The sequence below is a fragment of the Odocoileus virginianus genome, chromosome 19 (genome assembly GCF_023699985.2).
Source record: "Odocoileus virginianus isolate 20LAN1187 ecotype Illinois chromosome 19, Ovbor_1.2, whole genome shotgun sequence".
Taxonomy (NCBI): Eukaryota; Metazoa; Chordata; class Mammalia; order Artiodactyla; family Cervidae; genus Odocoileus; species Odocoileus virginianus.
This window is the reverse complement of record NC_069692.1, coordinates 47,276,034-47,295,297: the sequence shown is the minus strand read 5'-3', so window position 1 is coordinate 47,295,297 and position 19,264 is coordinate 47,276,034. Positions and strand designations below refer to the sequence as shown.

The 19,264-nt window shown below is 42.4% G+C and overlaps 1 protein-coding gene across 29 annotated transcripts in view; it reads left to right on the top strand.

Moving 5' to 3' along the window:
* The first annotated feature begins 6,405 nt into the window (after window positions 1-6,405).
* The window catches only part of RIMS1 (regulating synaptic membrane exocytosis 1), a 582,683-nt gene continuing 569,824 nt past the window's right edge, over window positions 6,406-19,264 (top strand). For 9 of the 29 annotated variants that reach the window (XM_020894420.2, XM_020894429.2, XM_020894414.2 and 6 more), the window contains exon 1: window positions 6,410-7,019. In XM_020894420.2, the coding sequence (XP_020750079.2) occupies window positions 6,856-7,019 (164 nt within the window). In that variant the 5' untranslated portion in view covers window positions 6,410-6,855. Of the gene's footprint in view, window positions 7,020-19,264 lie in introns of all 29 variants that reach the window. The other 20 variants (XM_070450175.1, XM_070450173.1, XM_070450170.1 and 17 more) reach the window with 6 other exon arrangements.

Sequence of the window (19,264 nt, the reverse complement as noted above, 5' to 3'; positions counted from 1 at the left end):
AACCCACTCCAGTATTCTGGCCTGGAGAATTCCATGGGCAGAGGAACCTGGTGGGCTACAGTCCATGGGGCTGCAAAGAGTTGGACACACTGAGCAACTGATGTTTCCACTTCCATAGTGAATGAACTGGGAAGAATTTATTTGCTTGATAGGCTCTTTCTTAAACCAAAATAAAATCATATCTAGCATTAGGTTTAAAATCCTTCCCTTATGTTTTGTAATTTTCTTTGATCCCACCCATTATTTTGATGAAGACTGATAAACATACCTCACTATCCGTGCATGTGGAGAAAGGAAGAAAGAATCAGAATTACTTTCCAAATCCATTTTCTACTTAGGATGTTGTTATCTTTGTAGGTAGGTAAAACTTAACATTCCTTTTTAGACAATCCCATCCATCCTCCTTTTCAATAAAGAGATTGACTATATATAGAGGAGGAATTCACTCTCATAGTGGGGAGGGTAGCACTAAGACTTCAGTGCCTCAACCCATCTGGTATAAACACTTAGAAGGCACTCTCAGAAGGACAAAGCTAATAAATAGTTATAGCATGTAAGAAGGAGACTCTTCATATCAAGCAAATCATAACCGAAGAGTTCTCAAGAAGTTACTCAAAGCAGAGAACAGAATGTAGAGAAATTATGCTCAAACACTGCCAATTAAACATACTAAGTGTGACTAAAATGGAAGATGATCAGTTTCAAAAGAATGTAAAAGAGGCCATGAACTCTGATTCTCTGATATTTTTTTTAAATCAGGAGATAAGCATTGCAATAAATCAAAGAAAGAACAGTTAAGAATATTTTCATTCTTCCAAGAATTAATTGCTTGGAAGAATTATGTCCAAGGCTGGTGTGACCCACCAGGAGAGAACAGAATCATGTTCCTTCTAGGTCCAAGGACAAAAACAGTCCCACACATTCAGTTCCTCATGAAATAAATGACAATAGTGGAACCTTACCAAAATTCAGATTAAAATAAGAATTTGGTTGAATTCGAGCAAAATGTCATATCCACTTTCAGCCAAATATTTTAAGTGAGATCACATGAGAGTCAAATGTTCACTGGAGCCAAAAATACATTTTTTTGCAAATAATTATAACTATGTATAAATAGGATGACCATATAGTTTGTCATGCAAACTAGAACACTGTTAAGTGAAAGAAGATGCTGTTTATACAGAAGACACAAACTCAGACAGTGCTGGATAGACAGGGACACGTGATCAACTTATATAGAAACCATTTTCGTGTAATAGAATAGGTGCCCATGACAATATGTGAATAATATACAGGTGGAGGTGATGATAAATTAAATCAAAACTCACTGTTGTCATTCACTGGTTAGGCAAAACTGCTTAGGTGTTGAAGAAGTTCCTAATTTATTTCTAAATTTTCCAGGAGATAAAAACACTTTTGTAATTGTAACTGGAGTTATACGGAATCCTAACATCAGGAAAGATCCACTTGCTTCTTCCTTGAAGTAGAAATTCCCTGGAGGTGCTCGCCTCCTGTGTTTTTCCCTCTTGTTTCAGTGAACCCCATCCCTGGCCTATCTTCTGTTTCTCTAGGGCTCTGCCCCTTCCTGACTTGAGCCTTGTGTCCACCGCCTCCCTCACCTGGGAACACTCTGAGCCAGACCTTTCTTAGACAATTCCTTCTTCTTCTTTAAATCTCTGCCTACAGAAGCCTTCCCTAGGACGCCATGACTACCCACCACCCACAGTTTATGCTCTATTCTATACCGCAAGTTATCTTCCAGAGAAGTTATTAAAGTCCAGCTGTTCTTGTGTGTTTATTTAGTTGTACCTCTGTCTGCTCCAATCACATTGTAAGTACCTGGAGCAGAGGTCAACAAACCTATTTCTTCAAGGCAGATAGTTAATGTTTTAGGATTTGCATGGTTTCCACTGTACCATCATGGCAGGAAGGCAGCTACAGATATTACATCAGTCAGTGGGTGTGGCTGTGTTCCAATAAAACTTTATTCACAAAAACAGGCTTTGGGCTGCATTTGACTCATGGGTCATACTTTGCTAATCCTTCCAGGGCCATTAACTTATATTCAGTCTTCACTCCCATAGTCTCAGACCCCAGCTTTCAACATTACCAAAATCCTGGAAGGTGGATAGTGTTATTTTCATTTTGTAGATATGCAAAATAAGGCTCAGCAAGGCATACTTCACCCAAACACACATAAATGTTGTAACACCTTTCTAGGGCTTCTATAGCAATGCGGCACAAGTTGCAAAACTGTTTGAAACAATAGACGTTTAGCCTCTCAGTTGTGGAGGCTGCAAGTCCAAAATCCAGGGGTCAGTAGGCCAAACCTCCTCCCAGGTCTGCGGAGGAGAACCCTTCCTGCCAACACCAGCTTCCAGTGGCTCCCTGTGTTTCTGGGTCTGGGGCTGCCTCACCCCCTCCTCTGCCTGCTTCCACACGGTCTTTCTCCCAGTGTATCTGAGCCTCTCTCCTCTTATAAGGACAAAAGTCATTGGACTTATAACCCATCCTATTACAATATGATCTATTTCATCTAACATCATGTGTAAAGATCCATTTCCAAATACAGTCATATTTTGAGGTTCTGAATAGGCCTGAACTTTGGGGAAAAGCACTTTTAAACCCATTCCATCTGTCAAATGGTATAGTAAAGATCTGAACTTGACCTCATTTCAATGATTTTTCTACCTGGAAGTTATAGTCTTAGCTACTAAGTTAAACTAGCAGTTATCAGTGATGTTGAATTTTAGACATCTTTCAAGAAATGATGATTTGAAGACATCAGTGGAAAAGAGAGCTTAGAATTTTACCTGAGGGGACCTTGGTCTCAGCCATCTCTTCTGACTTAAGTCCTTAACATAGGGTTAGTGTTGTTCTGACAGGCATTTGATACATATCTTATGAATAAAGATTTAAGACATTTTCCCATAGATTTCATTGGCTGGGCAAGGGGCATCTCAGGAGAAGTTTCATAGTCTCTCTAGTCAACATCTCTGGGTGCCAAGCTCATAAGATGAGATTTTTTTCCTAGTACTTGTCCAAAGTATGCTTTGTCCCTTAGGGAATGGGCGGTTTCATCACTGTCCAAATAGAGTTGGGAAATGCCAGGCCAAACCAGGCAAAACAAATTTTGTTACTGCAGTAAGTAACTTGCTTCTTAGCACCTTTTATTTGTTAAGGTACCTTGTGAGTTTCTAAGGAGGAAGTGAAAGTTGCTCAGTTGTGTCCGATTCTTTGCGACCCCATGGACTATACAGTCCATGGAATTTTCCAGGCCAGAATACTGTAGTGGGTAGCCTTTCCCTTTTCCAGGGGATCTTCCCAACCCAGGGATCCAACCCAGGTCTCCCACCTTGCAGGCAGATTCTTTACCAGCTGAGCTACCAGGGAAACCCTCTAAGGAGGAGATATTATGCATATTTTTTCTATGTTTATTGGATATTTTTTGTACAGTAGCTTCAGGAACTAATCATCTGTGCCACACACTTTGGCACATCTACCTTGGGCATTTATTTGCTTTCTTAAGTGCATGTAAATCTGATTTTCTGGATGCAAATGTAAATGTAAAGAAATGTACTTCTCTTGGATTTGAACCCCTTGATAATGGATGGAATCCCTGACAGAGGGGACACATCAATGGGTGTACCATGGCATCCACTAATTCATTGGTCAATTCACTCTCCTTTATTCATTTATTCACTCACTGATTTCACACTCACTTATCAAAGAGCAGGCAAGGAGTTGTAAACATAAAGATGATTGAGACCAGACTTCTTATCATTAAATCATTTAGATAATACACATCAATCACCATTTCCCAAAGTAATTCTAATAAATGCAAACCGCTAGTAATGGACTAGTGGAACTGCGTGCCCCCCAAAGTCACAGGTGAAGCTCTAATCCTGAGCACCTTAGAATGTGGCTGTATTTGGAGATAGGACCTTTGAAGAAGTGATTAAGGTTAAATAAGGTCGTAAGGGTGGGGAGCCTAAACCAACAGGAACAATGTCCTTATAAGCAGAGGAGACATAGCAGGGATGGGCCTGCTCAGAGATCAGGCCATGTGAGGACACAGCGAGAAGGTGGCCAAGGAGATAGGCCTCAGGATAAATCAATCCTGCCAACACCTTGATTGTGGATTTCTAGCCTCTAGGACTGTGAGAAAATAAATTTCTGTTGTTTAAGCCACCCAGCCTGCAGTATTTTGTTACAGCAGCTCTCTCAGGTGAAAACAACTCTGTTAATTGTTCATTAGGCCCCTACCTTCAAGAACTTCATTTAACTGGTTCTAATGTCTACTGAGGGTTTCTCATTCCTTTATTGACATCTTAGAAGAATTTCAACAACTTGATTATGTACCATGTGAGGACTTGGTCCTTGTTGTATCTTCACATTGACCAGCAGAGATGCAGGCATCAGACAGAATGAATGCGTCACCTACGTTTCTCCTCCCCTTTGAATATCAATTACGGAGAGATCGCCTAAAACATCCTTTGCAAGAAAAAAGAAAAAAAAGAGCACTAGAAAGTATTAGGCACACAGCTAGATGCTTCAAATATGCCTTTTAATTTAACATCCCTCTTCTATCTTGAGGTGAATATCTTCAGTCCTCTTTCTAGGGGAAGAAACAGAGATCCAAAGAGGATAATGGATTTGCCAAGATCATGAAATTAGTGATAGAGTCAGAATTCAAACTCATATATTGTTCCCTCCTGAATATATGCTGGTCTAAGGGAAACAAGGCTAATTTTTTTAAATGGAGAAAAGATGCTGATTAGAGTGCTTTCATCAATTACTTAATTAGAGGAAAGGGGAAATCTGGCTAGGCAGTAGCAGTTACCAAAACAGGACTAAAATTTTAGGACTATGTGTTTATTTCATTGACATTCTCATAACCAACATGGCTATCAAAAAGCCAGGCCTAATGGTAAGTTGTTCAAATAAAAATGATGCTTATAGAGTGTCAGGCACTGTTCTTGGTTCTTTCTGTTGTTCTTGATGCCTCTATTCAGGAAGGCAAGTGAAAAACCACCAGAATGTCTCAAGGCAGGTGACAAAAATGACCACATTTTAAAATCATGCTACAAGATTGTTGGTTGAATAAACTGGGAAGGTTTACTGTGGAGAAAATTGAAGATGATATGATGGGCATCTCAAGGAACTGAGAGATTTTCAGGTAGAAGGGAAATTTAGACATAGGGATAAAATTAAAAGGTAGTGAAACTTCCGTTACTGAGATTATTCAAACGGATGTGTCCAGATAGAAACAACACCCCCCTTCATTCAATGGGAGATCAACTAATTAAACTCCTAAATTTTATAAACTTGAATATTTTAGGGTTTTTAAGCATTTATAAAAGCCATCATCCTTATCTTCTTTATTAACAAAGTTAATAAAGGGGCTTGGAGGGGAAAACAAAAACCAAAAAAAACCCCCAAAAAACTAGATCCCTTCCAGAACTATAAAAAGAATTGGACAGGAGAGAAATATATCAAATTTTCCCAGCACCATTGCTAAGAGAAATTGTTGTTCAATTTGAACTCTTCTCTATATTAATTTTTTTAATAAATATATTGACAAAATTCAGTCTCAAGTATTGAAAGCCAATAACATCAACAGTTTTGAAAGGATTGTCTATTTTTGCCTATATCAGCAAGGGGACCTCATCCTTAATGCTTATTATTGGGCCAAGCATTGAGCAGAAGCTTCTCACAGTCGGCTGTGGTGGAGTGGTTTTCTTATCTGGGATCGGTGTTTCTTGAGAAGTACCTACAGAGGCTAAGAAGTGAATGCATGGTGATAGCGAGCATCATTAGAGCAATTAGAGTAGATAATCCATTGCCAACAGCAGAGAAGTGCAGTTATATGATAAGATGGACTATCCAGAGCTCCAAACGACAAATTAAAGATTCGCCGTGGTGTGGTGCCTCTGGAGGGGGATTTCAGATACATTGCACAGCAGGACCGCAGAGGGTGGGTCAAGGAAGACTGGAAGACCCAGAAAACCCAGTCTGCTGTGTGTGGGGGGGGAGGGGAGGGGGGTGTATCAAAATGATCTTTAAAAACCACATCGTTGTGGCTATGAACACTTGACCAGTACATGAGAAAGATACGGTGGAGGGGAGGAAATGCACGCCGAGGCTGTTCCGTCCTGTTCCGAACACCATGGGTGTTCTGATAATACTAATGATCCACGAAGAACATGGGGAGCGGGGATGATGACGATTAAAGCAAACCGTGGAAACACAGGGCTGGCGAGGATGGCAAAGACGAGGGAGCGTGAGAGGCAGGATGAGTCACGGGCCGAGGTACCTGGGCTGGAGCGCGGCGGTGCTCACGCCGGCCAGGGGCGGGGGTAGGGGGCGCGCGGGCCCGGGCCCGGGAGTGGGCGGGTGGGCGCCGTGGGCGGAGCGGCTCGGGGCCGAGCGGCTGGCAGCGGTGTCTGCGAGCTCAGCAGCATCACCGGAGCCGAGCCGCGGAGACTCCGCCTAAGTGCCACCCAAACTCTCCTCCCGCACCACGGACGCACGGAGGCGGCCGAGCCGGAGCATCCTCGCCGAGCCCCGAGCATCCTCGGCCCCGTGCGCTCCCGCCCCCGCCCGGGAAGGCTGGGCTGCGGGAGGCGGCCGGGCGCCCGCGCCTCGCCAGGGCCACCAAAACAAAGGCGGCCGCCTCCGGGGCTGGGTGCAGGCGGAGGACCATGACAGCCCGGGCTCGCGCGCTGCCCAGTCCCGCCGCCGGGAGGGCGCCGCGGTGAGCCGAGCAGGGACGCGGCCGCCGCCGGGCGTGGATCCGAAGGTGCGCTCGCGCCGAACCCAGGCCATCGAGGAGGGGCGGGCCAGGCCGCGAAGATGTCCTCGGCCGTGGGGCCCCGGGGTCCCCGCCCGCCCACCGTGCCTCCCCCGATGCCCGAGCTGCCCGACCTGAGCCACCTGACCGAGGAGGAGAGGAACATCATCCTGGCGGTGATGGACCGGCAGAAAGAGGAAGAGGAGAAGGAAGAAGCCATGCTCAAGTAAGCCAGCCGGCCGGGCCCGCCGAGCCTCCCTCCCGCGGGCCGTTCCCCGCGGCCGCCCGGTCCTCCCGGCTGGGGGTGGGGGCGGGGCGGGCCGGGTGCTGGGTGCGGGCGGAGGCGCCTGCCTGGGGGCCCGGGGCCCGAGAGGCCGGGGCGAGGAGGCGGCGGGTGGGGGGTGCGGGACAGGTGTCAGGCGAGGATGCGCTGAGCCCTGAGCCGAGGAACCCGGGGAGACGATGGCTGGGGACCGAGGTGCAGGAGAGGACTGGGTGCGCGGGGGCCAGCCGGGGGTGGGTGCTCAGAAGAGCAGATGCCGCCCGAGTGGAAGGAAGGGGCCCCGGAGCCGGAGCAGAGGAGGGGCAGGGGCTGAACAGGCAGGAAGGCGAGGTGGGGAAGAGCTGCCAGAATAGCTCTTCTTGCCTTGGAGTTGTTGAGCAGGTTGGGGTTACCCCAGCCAAGGGTGCCAGCATTGATGCAAGAAAGATGCTTGTTTTGAGTGTTCATTTTGCTACTCATTCATCTCGCAGCCCGAGGTTGGGTCTTTTTTTTTAGGCAGTTGCCATCTTTGGTAACCTGCCTCCCTAGCTTCTCTTTAACCTTTGATTCAGGGTCTGCTACACAGAAGACCTGTGTGAAGACATTTTCTTCCCCATATATAATGCCATTGGCAATGCAAAGTTTTTAACAATGGGAGAAGCTGATGGGCACTCTGGCCTGAATAAAATACAGGTTCCTCCTTACTGGTTTCCAAGGGAGCGCCAGGGCCTGCTCCTTCCTGGTGCAAGCCTTACAATAGAGGACTGAATCTTTGCACACATCTGCCCTTTAAATCCCTTCAGCCAACCCTGCAACGGACCTCTGTCTAATGCCCCTTTTATCTGGGTTTGGGGAGGGGACGGACTGGTGGCTGGCTATGTAGGCATGGGTGACCCTGTCCTGCCACCTGCCTTAGTCTCAGGCCAACATGCCCTGGGGTGCTGGCCTCCTGCACCTGCTTCCCATCACCGTTTATGAGTGGAGTTGGAGGGGACTTCCCCTAGAAGGGTCTCCCAATATTGGGCAAAGTTTTCAACTTGGCAGTGAGGGGCTTCAGAGCCCCGATGGAGATGAGCTCCTTGGAGCCCCAAGTTAAGGCCAGAAGGTGTGTCCAGGGGCAGAAGATTTCTATGAAGAGCCGAAAGGGAGCCTGTTGCATCTGGAGTTAGTGAAGAGAGAAGGAGGGGTGGCAAAAGGGTGATACCCACCTGAGCTCAGGGCAGCTGGGTCCTCTCCCCCGCCCACCCCTGGAAAGGCCTCCAAAAGAGAAGATGCTGCCACAGGAGGGGGGGTTTCCTCCTTCTGCCTGGGTGCAGCAGAGGCTGGCAGGAGAGAGCCGGAGGGAGCTGTGTCCCCGAACTGCTGGGTCTCCACCAGCACGGCTGCAGCCCATATGGGGGAGGGGGGCGTTGAGGACAGCTGTTGGGGCCGATCACAGCACACAGGGAGAAACCCAGTCATCCCTGCCCTTTTATGGTAGACTCCGAGAGGAGCCATTAACTCGGAAGGCCAGAGTTGGCCTGGTTATATGAAGAGCAGCAGGTTTCTAAATTCCCTGTCCCTTCTTATCAAAAAAAAAAAAAAAAAAAAAAAAAAAACCAAAGACTTTAAGCCTCCCGGCTTGAGGGAGGCAGAACCTCGTTAATCTGCTGCCTGTCCCTGATGGACCGTCCCTGGCGCTGCAGGCTTCCCCTCTTCTGAGACTGGAAGTAATGGATGGTGTCTGCTGGTCCTGCTGTCTGTCTGTCTGGTTGTCAGTCCGTCTGTCCTCCCCAGCCGCCGCCCCTGCCACCTGTTCCAGGCATCTCTTCTGCCGGTCAGGAAGCACCGTTTGGCTCCTATTTCTTTTGGTGTTCGCCGCACACAGCAGGTGGACGGATGCCTCCAGCCGCCGGTGGAAAACATGGGAGGCTGCCTGACGGGGTCCGACCCGGAGCAGGGCACGCGGGTGGGCGTCACGTTTCTTCATTGGCTGTTTCAGGGCTGGCAGAGAGTCAGGGATTCTAGTGGGGAGGGTGCATCCTGGTAGTGATCGGATCCTACCGGCTTCTATGGACAAATAAAAATGAAAGATGCTGTCCAGCTGCTCACGTGGAAAGCATCGTTCCCGCTGCTGTGCTTGCGACTGCTCTCCCGCACACAGCGCTCCTTTTTTGCAGATTCACAAAACATGACAGGGTGTGATGCTCTCACACCACAGCCTCTACAACCCCGGGGCTTGAGCACTATCTCTGTCAATCAGCCTAATGTCTTGGCCTTCCTTGCCCTGGCAGATTGGGCATGCTTTGGAATCCCAGTTTGCTGCGATGTAAGTCTGCCCTGTTATCTGCTCATTAGTGGAACAGAGCTGTACTTTTTTTTTCTAGAGGGCACTTTATGTCTTAAAAACAGGATCCTTAGTGGGTATTCAGATAACACACCTATGTGGGAACTTAAAGACACACAGTCATGGGTGGCGGCCCTTTGTAAACTTTGCATAAAGATAGATTGTAAAAAAGCAGGAGGCTTTTCACAAGGTTTTGAAATAGTTGTGAAATCAGAGACAGGTTTTTTTGTGATAATGTGTGGTCATCATAGCACATATCTAAGATATTGCTCTCACAACAGGTCCTACAAAGCTAAACTCCTGGTAACAGAGCATTTAGACTTAAAATTCACTTTAGTCATTACTGTAGAGTCATTCCCTTGGGCTCCCTACCTACTGTGTACCTATTGTGTGTTCACAATTTGTAAAGTCAGATGTCAGCAGAGAAGAGATGAAACTGATGGGTGAATATGCCAAAGAAATGCTATACAATATCAATTACAATATATTCATGAGGTTTCATCAGCCTTGACTTTACATTACTGCTTGAATTTGGTCTTGATAATGCCTTTAAATTTTTACAAATAGAAAAGAATAGTGAAGCTAATTTCACCTTAAGATTTCAGGAAAGAAATTCTTTGAAATTTATAAGTACTTTGTCATAAAAATAACTCGTTTTGTTGGCAAGGTGCACTAATTTTAGACACCACTGTCATATAGTAATTACTAGATATAGCTGACTCCTGCAAATAATTTCTAATGGTTTGATTTATTTCCCTGTGAATAGAAGGTCTTTCTTAATCTTAGGGTTTTGAGGTGTGTTGGTGTGGGTATGACTATGTGTTTTAGAAGTTTTTTGGAACCTAACTTCCTCAATGAATACTCCTTGAGGTAACTGTCACCAGACACCAAGAGCCAATATATTACATGGGTTGAAAACTGTGTTATCCTGGGACCTGAATCCAAGAAGATCTCATCAGATCTAAAATCTTATTCCCTTCTTATAAAAGCTTCATAGACAGAAGAACTACAGAGTAACAAGATGAGGAAAAAATATATAGAAGCAGAAAGGGAAAGTGATGGCTGGAGGCAGGGAATTGAGAATTGTGTCAGAATATTTAATAGAACTACTAACATTTATTGAGCATTTACCTCATATTGGCCATTAACCTAAGTGGTTATTGAAGCAAATGCCAAAGAGTTGAACTGTGTTCAAGTTCAATATGTGTGTATTTGGATTCTCCCAAAGAGCTTGTGTAGAAGGTAAGTTGGGTCATGTCATCCACAGATCCTCATCCTGCTCTTAGAGGGTTCCTGTGGTACCTTGAACCACCTCACAAAAAGCCCAACCAGGTCCAGACCTTTTATGCTAAGTCCGAGCACAGTTCCCACATGCCACCCTGCCCTTCTACCAAGAAGAAACCTGCATTTCATCCACCTCCTCTTTAAATTGGTGTCTGTCCATCCTTCACTGTCAGAGAGGGAGTTTGGCAGAAGGTTAGGCTGATTCAGAGGATGAGCTGCTGATTATAGGAGAACCAGGAGCTTCATCCACACTCTTAATAGGGTCTCCCAGTGGAGTGAGGGCAAGGGAATTATCTCCAAGTTGACGGTTATAAAAAGCATAATGGAAAGTCCATTAAAGTTGGATCCAAGCATTTGGGGGTTCAAGTTTTAATTTTGCCACTTACATTGTATAAATGTGGGCAAGAAAATTCAGTTGGGATTCCAGGAGGTTCTTTCTTACAAATCCTGCAATTCATGGTGTGAATTGATTTATAAAGGATATTGAGTTTGGACTTCTCCATCTCTCTTAACAGGGAACCTTGCACCCACTAACTCTTCAAACCTCCATAACACCTACTTCCTTTGTGAGAGGAGAGACAAAAGAGAGGGAAGAACCCTTGTATCTTCAGCTTTTTTTCCTCCTTTTTCTCCTCCAACCAATTATAATACTGTGACTCAGAATTCATCCAGCAGTCTCAATTGACAACTGTGAAATGAAAGAATGGTAGCAGAGGGCTTCTGTAGTGAAGTGAGGACAGAGTCCCCAAGAAGGCAGACATCATTTTTTCCTAGACATTTGCATAGAGTTTTGTATGTTACACCCCAGAATACTCTCTCATGTTGCTGATCCAGGGGGGCATAGACCTATGTTAGTAAATATACATACCTAGTACTAGGTCCCAAAATGCTCCTGGAGAAAATTCAGATAAGAGAAGCCTCAAAAAATGACAGTGAGGCGTTGTCAAATAGAAGAGAGGGTAAGAAAGATAACATTAGTTCACATTTCTGCCAGCCTGTCTTGCCTCTCCTTTACCTCTGAGTATTCTCTCTTAACCAGAAGTGAGGAGCACCACTGCTGAAGTAAATAGATTCCTAAATCTGCAGTAGAATGTGGAAACCAGTGTGGACTGCAGGCGCCCCTGCCGACTTAAATAGAAACAGAGTCTTGGGAGTGTTACTTGCTCAACTGGTTAGATGAGAAGAAAGGTTTGAGTTCAACCTGTGCAGAAAGAGTCAGCTTCCTGCAAAGATATCAAATAGCAATGCCTGCAATAACATTATTGCCCTCCCAACATCTGTAATATGCTGCTGAGATTACTGTACCATGGATTGTAAAGCCCACTGTATTGCATTCCATTTATCTTTATGGACTGTTTTATATTTTTAAGCAGCTTTCTACATGTTGAGCTATAATAGGAGCTGGGTATTTTAGAACTTGCCCTGGGAGTTGAATTAAGTTGGCCTGAGGCATATGACAATAAAAGTAATAGAACCCAGAACCCACATACATGGACTTCAAATCTTTAGTGTTCTTAAAAGTCTTTTCAAAACTGCATCAAGCTATGGGTATCAAGGTTACTTTCCCTCTTCTGTTGGGGAAGGAACTTAACATTTGGTCATGTGGCTGTGTACATTACATATTTTACTCTGCCCCACGCCCATCTCCTGAGAGGGCTGTCCTGTGAGTATTCTATTATTACTAGTTTCTGTTAGTGACATTCCCAGAACTAACTTGGTTCCTTCCAAACCCTTGCCTTATGACATTTGATCCTGGATTCAGAAAATAAACCTAAAAGGAGCAAATAGTTGTCATGTGAAGAGTGGCATTTTCCAACATTTTCAGAGGACCCCAGGCACGCTCCAGGCTCTGGATCTGGCCCACCCGATGTGCATCTAGATTCTCTGATCTGACTCATTTGCTCAGAGTTCTCGAATCCCTTTGCACTTTTCCACCATGAGGTTCTCTCTTCTCTCTACTATTGTGATAAATTTTATGTGTTAGGTAGATTATTTATAACAAGATATCATGTGATAATAAATTCACCAATAAGACCATTTTGTCTGGTGTTAGGGTTGGGTCAGGCACTGGGCTGTTGGTTAGAGTAAAGAGAAAATCTTTTGCTTTAGTCAGATGTTGACTAGTTCCTACCACTTAAAAACTGCCATGGCCAAAAAGGAAGGTGAGCATCAGAGAGTGAGACAGAGCAGTGGACTACATTCTACTCAACATTGTCATATTCCATAGGTGTAAACATCGATAAGTTAACTCATCTGTGCCCTGATTTCTTCCTGTGTAAAGTCGAATTGATAATGTCTGCCTTTCTAACTTATGAGGCTTTAACATGATGGTACAGGCACCCTTAAACTTCCAATTGCTGTAGCGAGAAAGGTGGCATTATTAACTTCACTCTGTAAAACTACAGAAGAGTCCCAGGAGCACCTTTTCCTGTGATGGCTGCAGCTGCTAGAGGTCCTGCTGAGATGGGTCCTTGTGGAAGAATCCATCCATCGTATTGTGCTAGCTGGGTGGTGTGACCAAGGCTGCAGCCTCCAGGGTGCGAATTTGGCATCGAGATCGAAGGTAAAATGAGTCCAGGGTTTGACCTGAGGTTATTTTTACCTTCCTTCCATTCTTCTTTCTTTCTCATTAAATTGCTCATGAATGTCTTTGCAGGAAAAGCAGTGTGGGCAAAATGATAAAGTTTGAAATGACTAAAAGGCAACCCTAATTCAAAAATGAGAAGAGAAATTAGCTTAGGGTCATTCCATCATCTTTTGCTAGAAAAAAATTGGAGAAATAGACTGATGATTTTAGTTTCACCAGATTTAATTAATTATTCACTGTAAATTAGCAGAATATGGGGCCATGTTCTTGCCAAGCAGAAGTTCCTGTTTCATGTCAGTTAAGTGTTGGGTACAGAATAGATTTAAATATGGTATGTGTTGAAGAACTTTTTAAGATTCTGTGGTGGATGTCTTGGGTTTTCTGTATTTATTTTTTATGGTTTTACATCAGGCTTATGTACATTTTTTATGATCTTAGTAAGTGTTCTGTAGATGATGAGAGGGGAATATATTGCAGAATTGACATTAACTTTTAAAAATTTCTTTTAGTGAAGTACAATGTTGTGTTAGTTTGTGTTGTAGAGCAAAGTGTCATATTTATATATATATATCAGTAACAGCAAAGTTATTTGTATATCTATTATTTTTTATATTCTTTTCCATTATGGTTTATTACAAGATATTGTATAGTTCCCTGCACTGTACAGTAGGACCTTGTTGTCCATCCATGCTGTATATAATCCTATATATAGTAGTTTGCATATGCTAATCCAAAACTCCCAATTCATCCCTCTCCTGCCCCCTCCCACCCCCGACAACCACAAATCTGTTCTCTGTGTCTGTGAGTGTGTTTGCGTCTTGTAGATATGTTCATTTGTGTTGGATTTCAGATTCTACGTATGAGTGATACCATATGGTATTTCTCTTCCTCTCCCTGATTTACTTCACTTAGTCTGATAAACTCTAGGCCCATCCATGTTCCTGCAAATGGCATTATTTCATTCTTCTTTATGGCTAAGTAATATTCCACTGTATATATATGTACCACAGCTTCTTTATCCATTCCTCTGTTGATGGACATTTAGGTTGCTTCTGTGTTCTGAGTATTGTGAATAAGGCTGCAGTGAATATTCAGATGCATGTATCTTTTCATATTATGGTTTTCTCTGGGTATTTGTGGGGCTTCTCTGTGGCTCAGTGGTAAAGAAGCAGATTCAATCCCTGGGTGGGGAGATTCCCTGAAGAAGGAAATGATGACCCACTCCAGTACTCATGCCAGGAAAATCCCACAGACATAAAACCCTGGCCGGCTACAGTCCATGGGTCACAACGAGTTGGACACGACTGGACACCTGAGCACGCGCGCACTAGGTATGTGCCCAGGAATGGGGTTGCTGGATCGTAGGGTAGTTCTATTTTTAGTTTTTGAGAACTCTCCATACTGTTCTCTGCAGTGGCTACACCAATTTACATTGCCACCAGCAGTGTAGGAGGGTTCCATTTTCTCCACATCTTCTCCAGCATTTATCATTTTTAGACATTTAATGATGCCCATTCTGACAAGTGCTAGCCTTCATTTGCATTTCTCTGATAATTAGTGATACTGAGCATCTTTCCATGTGCCTATTGAACATTTATATGTCTTCTTTGGAGAAATGTCTATTTAGGTCTGCAGAGTTAGCTTTAGATATTCTGTGATCTGTTGTTAACATGTAGAAACTTTTCATACACATGAACATTTATTTAACTATAAAATAAAATATCAAAAACAAAAGTGGTTATATATGTTGGTTTGCCCAGGATAGTATCTGTTGATTTCAATTTCATCCTATAATTAGAGCTAGTACCTCTTTCTCTCAATTTTGAATTTCAATCTGAATGATAACTTATTATCTCCCTCTTTATAGATTTTGCTTTCCCTGAACCAAATTATTCATTTAGAACTTCAGAAAGTCAAGTAATTAACTGTTATAAAGTATAGAAGTTAGTAATTATCAATAAGTAACACAGCAAGGTATAGATGTAGAATCTTGAAAATCATTGTTTGGTAAATGGAAAAGCATTTGCTGAGGATCAAGTATTATCTTTTATGGATTCTCAGTGAAATTCTACATTTAATGACAAAGGTGAATTTAAAAGTTCAAAACACTTTTTAAATAACAGTAACTAGGAATGCAATATATACAGGACTCTCTCTATGAAGATTTTTCTCTGGGACTTGCAAAGGAGCAGACTATGGTTTAGAGAAGATATTTAACTAGAGTTTAGGAAGTAGTATTCTGATAATTCCTCTGTATTGTATATAGTAAAAGAACATAATTTTATAGAAAGTAATTTCATGAAATTTGAAAGCAAATGCTTAGATATTAAAGAACCATAATGAACCAAACATATGTGTTTATGTAATATAAAGTATAATACTTTGCTGATGATTTCCATATTATTTAGTACCATATTTTCTGTATTTCCCATCATTATGCCAGATAATTATCCTCTATTTCTGTACAGCAGCACTCAGTTGTGTCCAACTCTTTGCGACCCCATGGACTATACAGTCCATGAAATTCTCCAGGCCAGAATTCTGGAGAGGGTAGCCTTTCCCTTCTCCAGGGGATCTTCCCAACCCAGGGATCGAACCCAGGTCTCCCTCATTGCAGGCAGATTGTTTACCAGCTGAGCCACAAGGGAAGCCCAGTTATCCTCTGGGAGATGCCATTATATTCGGATAGAGAAGAGATATAAACTATAAACCAGTTAAGGTATCCATGCTGTCTTGTAGGTGTCTTACCAGCTTAGCTTCTTTACATAGACTTTGATTCATGATCTGCGTATTCACAATTGAGGACTAGTGTAATAGTGGTTATTGATGGGGTTTTCTGTCTGTATTTGCTAAACTTTATGTAGTCTATTAAATTAGTTCCCACTTACGTTCCTGTACCCGAAGCATTCTTGATCGATGTTTGAGCAGTGTTCTTAATCTCAAGCATATTGAGTTATTTTAAAGTTGTAAATGATGTGTGCACAAGTGTCATGTGACACGTTTTTCTTGTTTAAACATAGCTCTTAACACACAAGGAGGAGCTCTTTGTTCTATTTTCAGTTTATGGGGTTTATATTTTAGAAAAAAATAGATGGTATATGAAATATCTAAGGGATGCATAAATCAATGTATCAGGTCTTTTTAAATATGGAGTGGTATCCCAGGTAGTTCAGACAGTAAAGAATCTGCCTGCAATGCAGAATACCTGGGTTGGCCATTGGTTTGGGAAAATCCCCTGGAGGAGGGCATGGCAACCCACTCCAGTATTCTTGCCTGAGAATTCCATGGGAGAAGGACCCTGGCAGGAGTTCTTTGGGGTCGCACAAAGAGGAACATGACTAAGCAACTAACACTCACACTCACACGCATCCACATGCAGAAGTTCTATCAAGGTCAGAAAGATTAGTTAGTATCTTAGGAGAAAGAGATGAAAACAAAAGTGAAGTAACCCAATGGCTTTCTTTTTATTTTTCACCCAGCTTAGCAGATTTATCTGCCTTAGCTATCTCTGTCTTGTAATATTTTGAAGCTTAAGCCTTCTTTCCTAACCTCCTTTTTTTTTTCTGCAGAAAAGCATGATATATTTTACATCCTGTTATCTGAAATATAGGACTATAGGTATCAGCTGGCTAATATACTTTAGATATTAAATTTTTTGTAAGAGTAAAAATTATAAGTCTGTTTTGGAATTCTTCATGATAATCATGACAGTTGTCATAAAATGTGATTTGGAGAAATAAAATAACATAAAATATTCTTATAATTAGGCTGAATACTTCAATGTACAGATTCTCTGTTCCCTAGGCCAAAAATAGTGACCTAATATATAGAAGCCTGAAGTAAAATCTTGATACCTGTCTTAAAAAGATTGTACCATCTGAATATTGTTCCAGACATAAGTATTAGAAAGGAATTTCATGGTATTTGGAGCTTCAAAGTTCTGAGCTATAATATTCACTATATGATAGATAATCAGTCAGGTGACTTTCCAGTCCTGCCTTCTAGAAAGACAGCAAAGTGGAAGATTCTTGGAGGCACAGGTGCAATTTTAAAAAGTCAGAGTCCAAATGGATAAACAAGGTCCTGCTATAGAGCACAGGGAATGCCATTCAACACCCTGTGATAAAACATAATGGAAATGAGTATGAAAAATAATGTGCATATATGTATAACTGAATCACATTTCTGTACAGTAGAAATTAACACAACATTGTAAATCAGCTGTACTTCAGTAGATAATTTTTTAAAAAATTAAAAAAGAAAAACATGGTCCTGGCCATTGGAGTCGGATATGGTAAGGTAGTGCCCACCTTAGAAAACGTGGCATATATACTTTGGAAAAGGCTAATTAGGTAGCAAGACAAGTTGTGCAAAATGAGTGGTGGTTATAAGAGCTGGAGGACTTTTGGAAGCTCCCTCTTGCCCTTCCTTCTATAATTCCATTTCCTTCTGATTTGCCGCCTTCTGTGTGGTTTCTGGTCATGAACTCAGTCACACTTATGTGTTAATGATCTCAAGTCTGTATAACTACACTGAAATTATCTACTAAATCCTGAATTCACATACCTGACCACTTGCTAAATTGTCTCCACCTGGATGCCCCATGGGTGCTTCAAACTGAGTGTTACCCTTCATCCATTTCTTGATTTTCTGCATAAGCCCTACAAACACTTGTATGAGTCTTGTCTGAGTGGGTAGATCACCATTGCAACCCCTAACTCACTGTGTTGTCAAAGCCGTCAGATTCAATCATCTGACTGTGTACACTGTCACCTCAGCATCAGCCCTGAGAGCAAGGACATTCTCGTCTGTGTCTGTCACATAAACACAGAGCTTGCCTTGGGATAGGTACCTGGATTTCTAAACTGTGTGCATGAATGAATGAGCACATCCGGAGGATGTGGGGCGGAGGAGTCATCTAAGGCTGCTGGATAGATTCATGGGGTATGAGTAGGTGGCTGGAGTGGGAAGTTTATTCTAACCAGGAGAGTTCTATCAGCATATTCTGAAAGCAAAAAAAAAAAAAAAAAAAAAAGAGCTGTGTGTTTTGACTATTGAGAGAACCATGTTGGCCAGAATTTATGAGAAGAACATACTGGTTGTTAGATATTACAAGGTGAAATTGAAGTAAGATTTTCAGATGATATGTTGTACTCTTAATTTCTCATTCATGGCTTTGTGAAGGACAGCATTCTGACAGTGTTTGAATGCCAGTGTCGGAGGATGTAAACAATACATTTAAAAAGTAATCCTCTAGACAGACAAGCTTAATGGAAACATTTCCTTTGAATTCAAACATTAGTAACTTCAGTGAGCGTTTAAAGCATAATATGGATTCTCTGATTTGATACTTAGAATTAGATCAGATGCTTATGACTGTAAACTTTGTGCTTTTGTGAAGTGTTATATTTTTAATTAAAAAATGCTTTCTGGTTAAGTCATCTTCTAACCTTTTTTTTTTTAATTTGAAATATAGTCGGTTTATAATATGCTGATTTCAGATGTAGAGCGAAGTGATTCAGTCACACACACACATACACGTGTTGTTTTTCAGGTTCTTTTTCCTTATAGGTTATTATAAAATATTGAATACAGCCCCTTGTGCTATGCAGTAGTCATTGTTGATGGCCAGTTTTGTGTCTATATTAATAGCAGTGCGTCTATATTAAGAGTAGTGTGTATATATTAATAGTAGCGTGTATACATTAGTAGTAGTGTGTATATGGTAATCCCAATCTCCCAATTTATCTCTCCCCTCATTTGCTCTTTGGTAGCCATAATTTTGTTTTCTATATCCGTGGGTCTATTTCTGTTTCTTAAATAATTTCATTTGGATTAATTTTTAGATTCCACATATAAGTGCTCTCATTTAATATTTGTCTTTCTCTTTCTGGTTTACTTAGAATGATAATCTCTAGGTCCATGTGTGTTGCTGCAGATGGCTTTATTTCATTCTTTTTAATGACTGAGTAGTATTCCATTATATACATGAACCACGTCTTCTTTACCCAT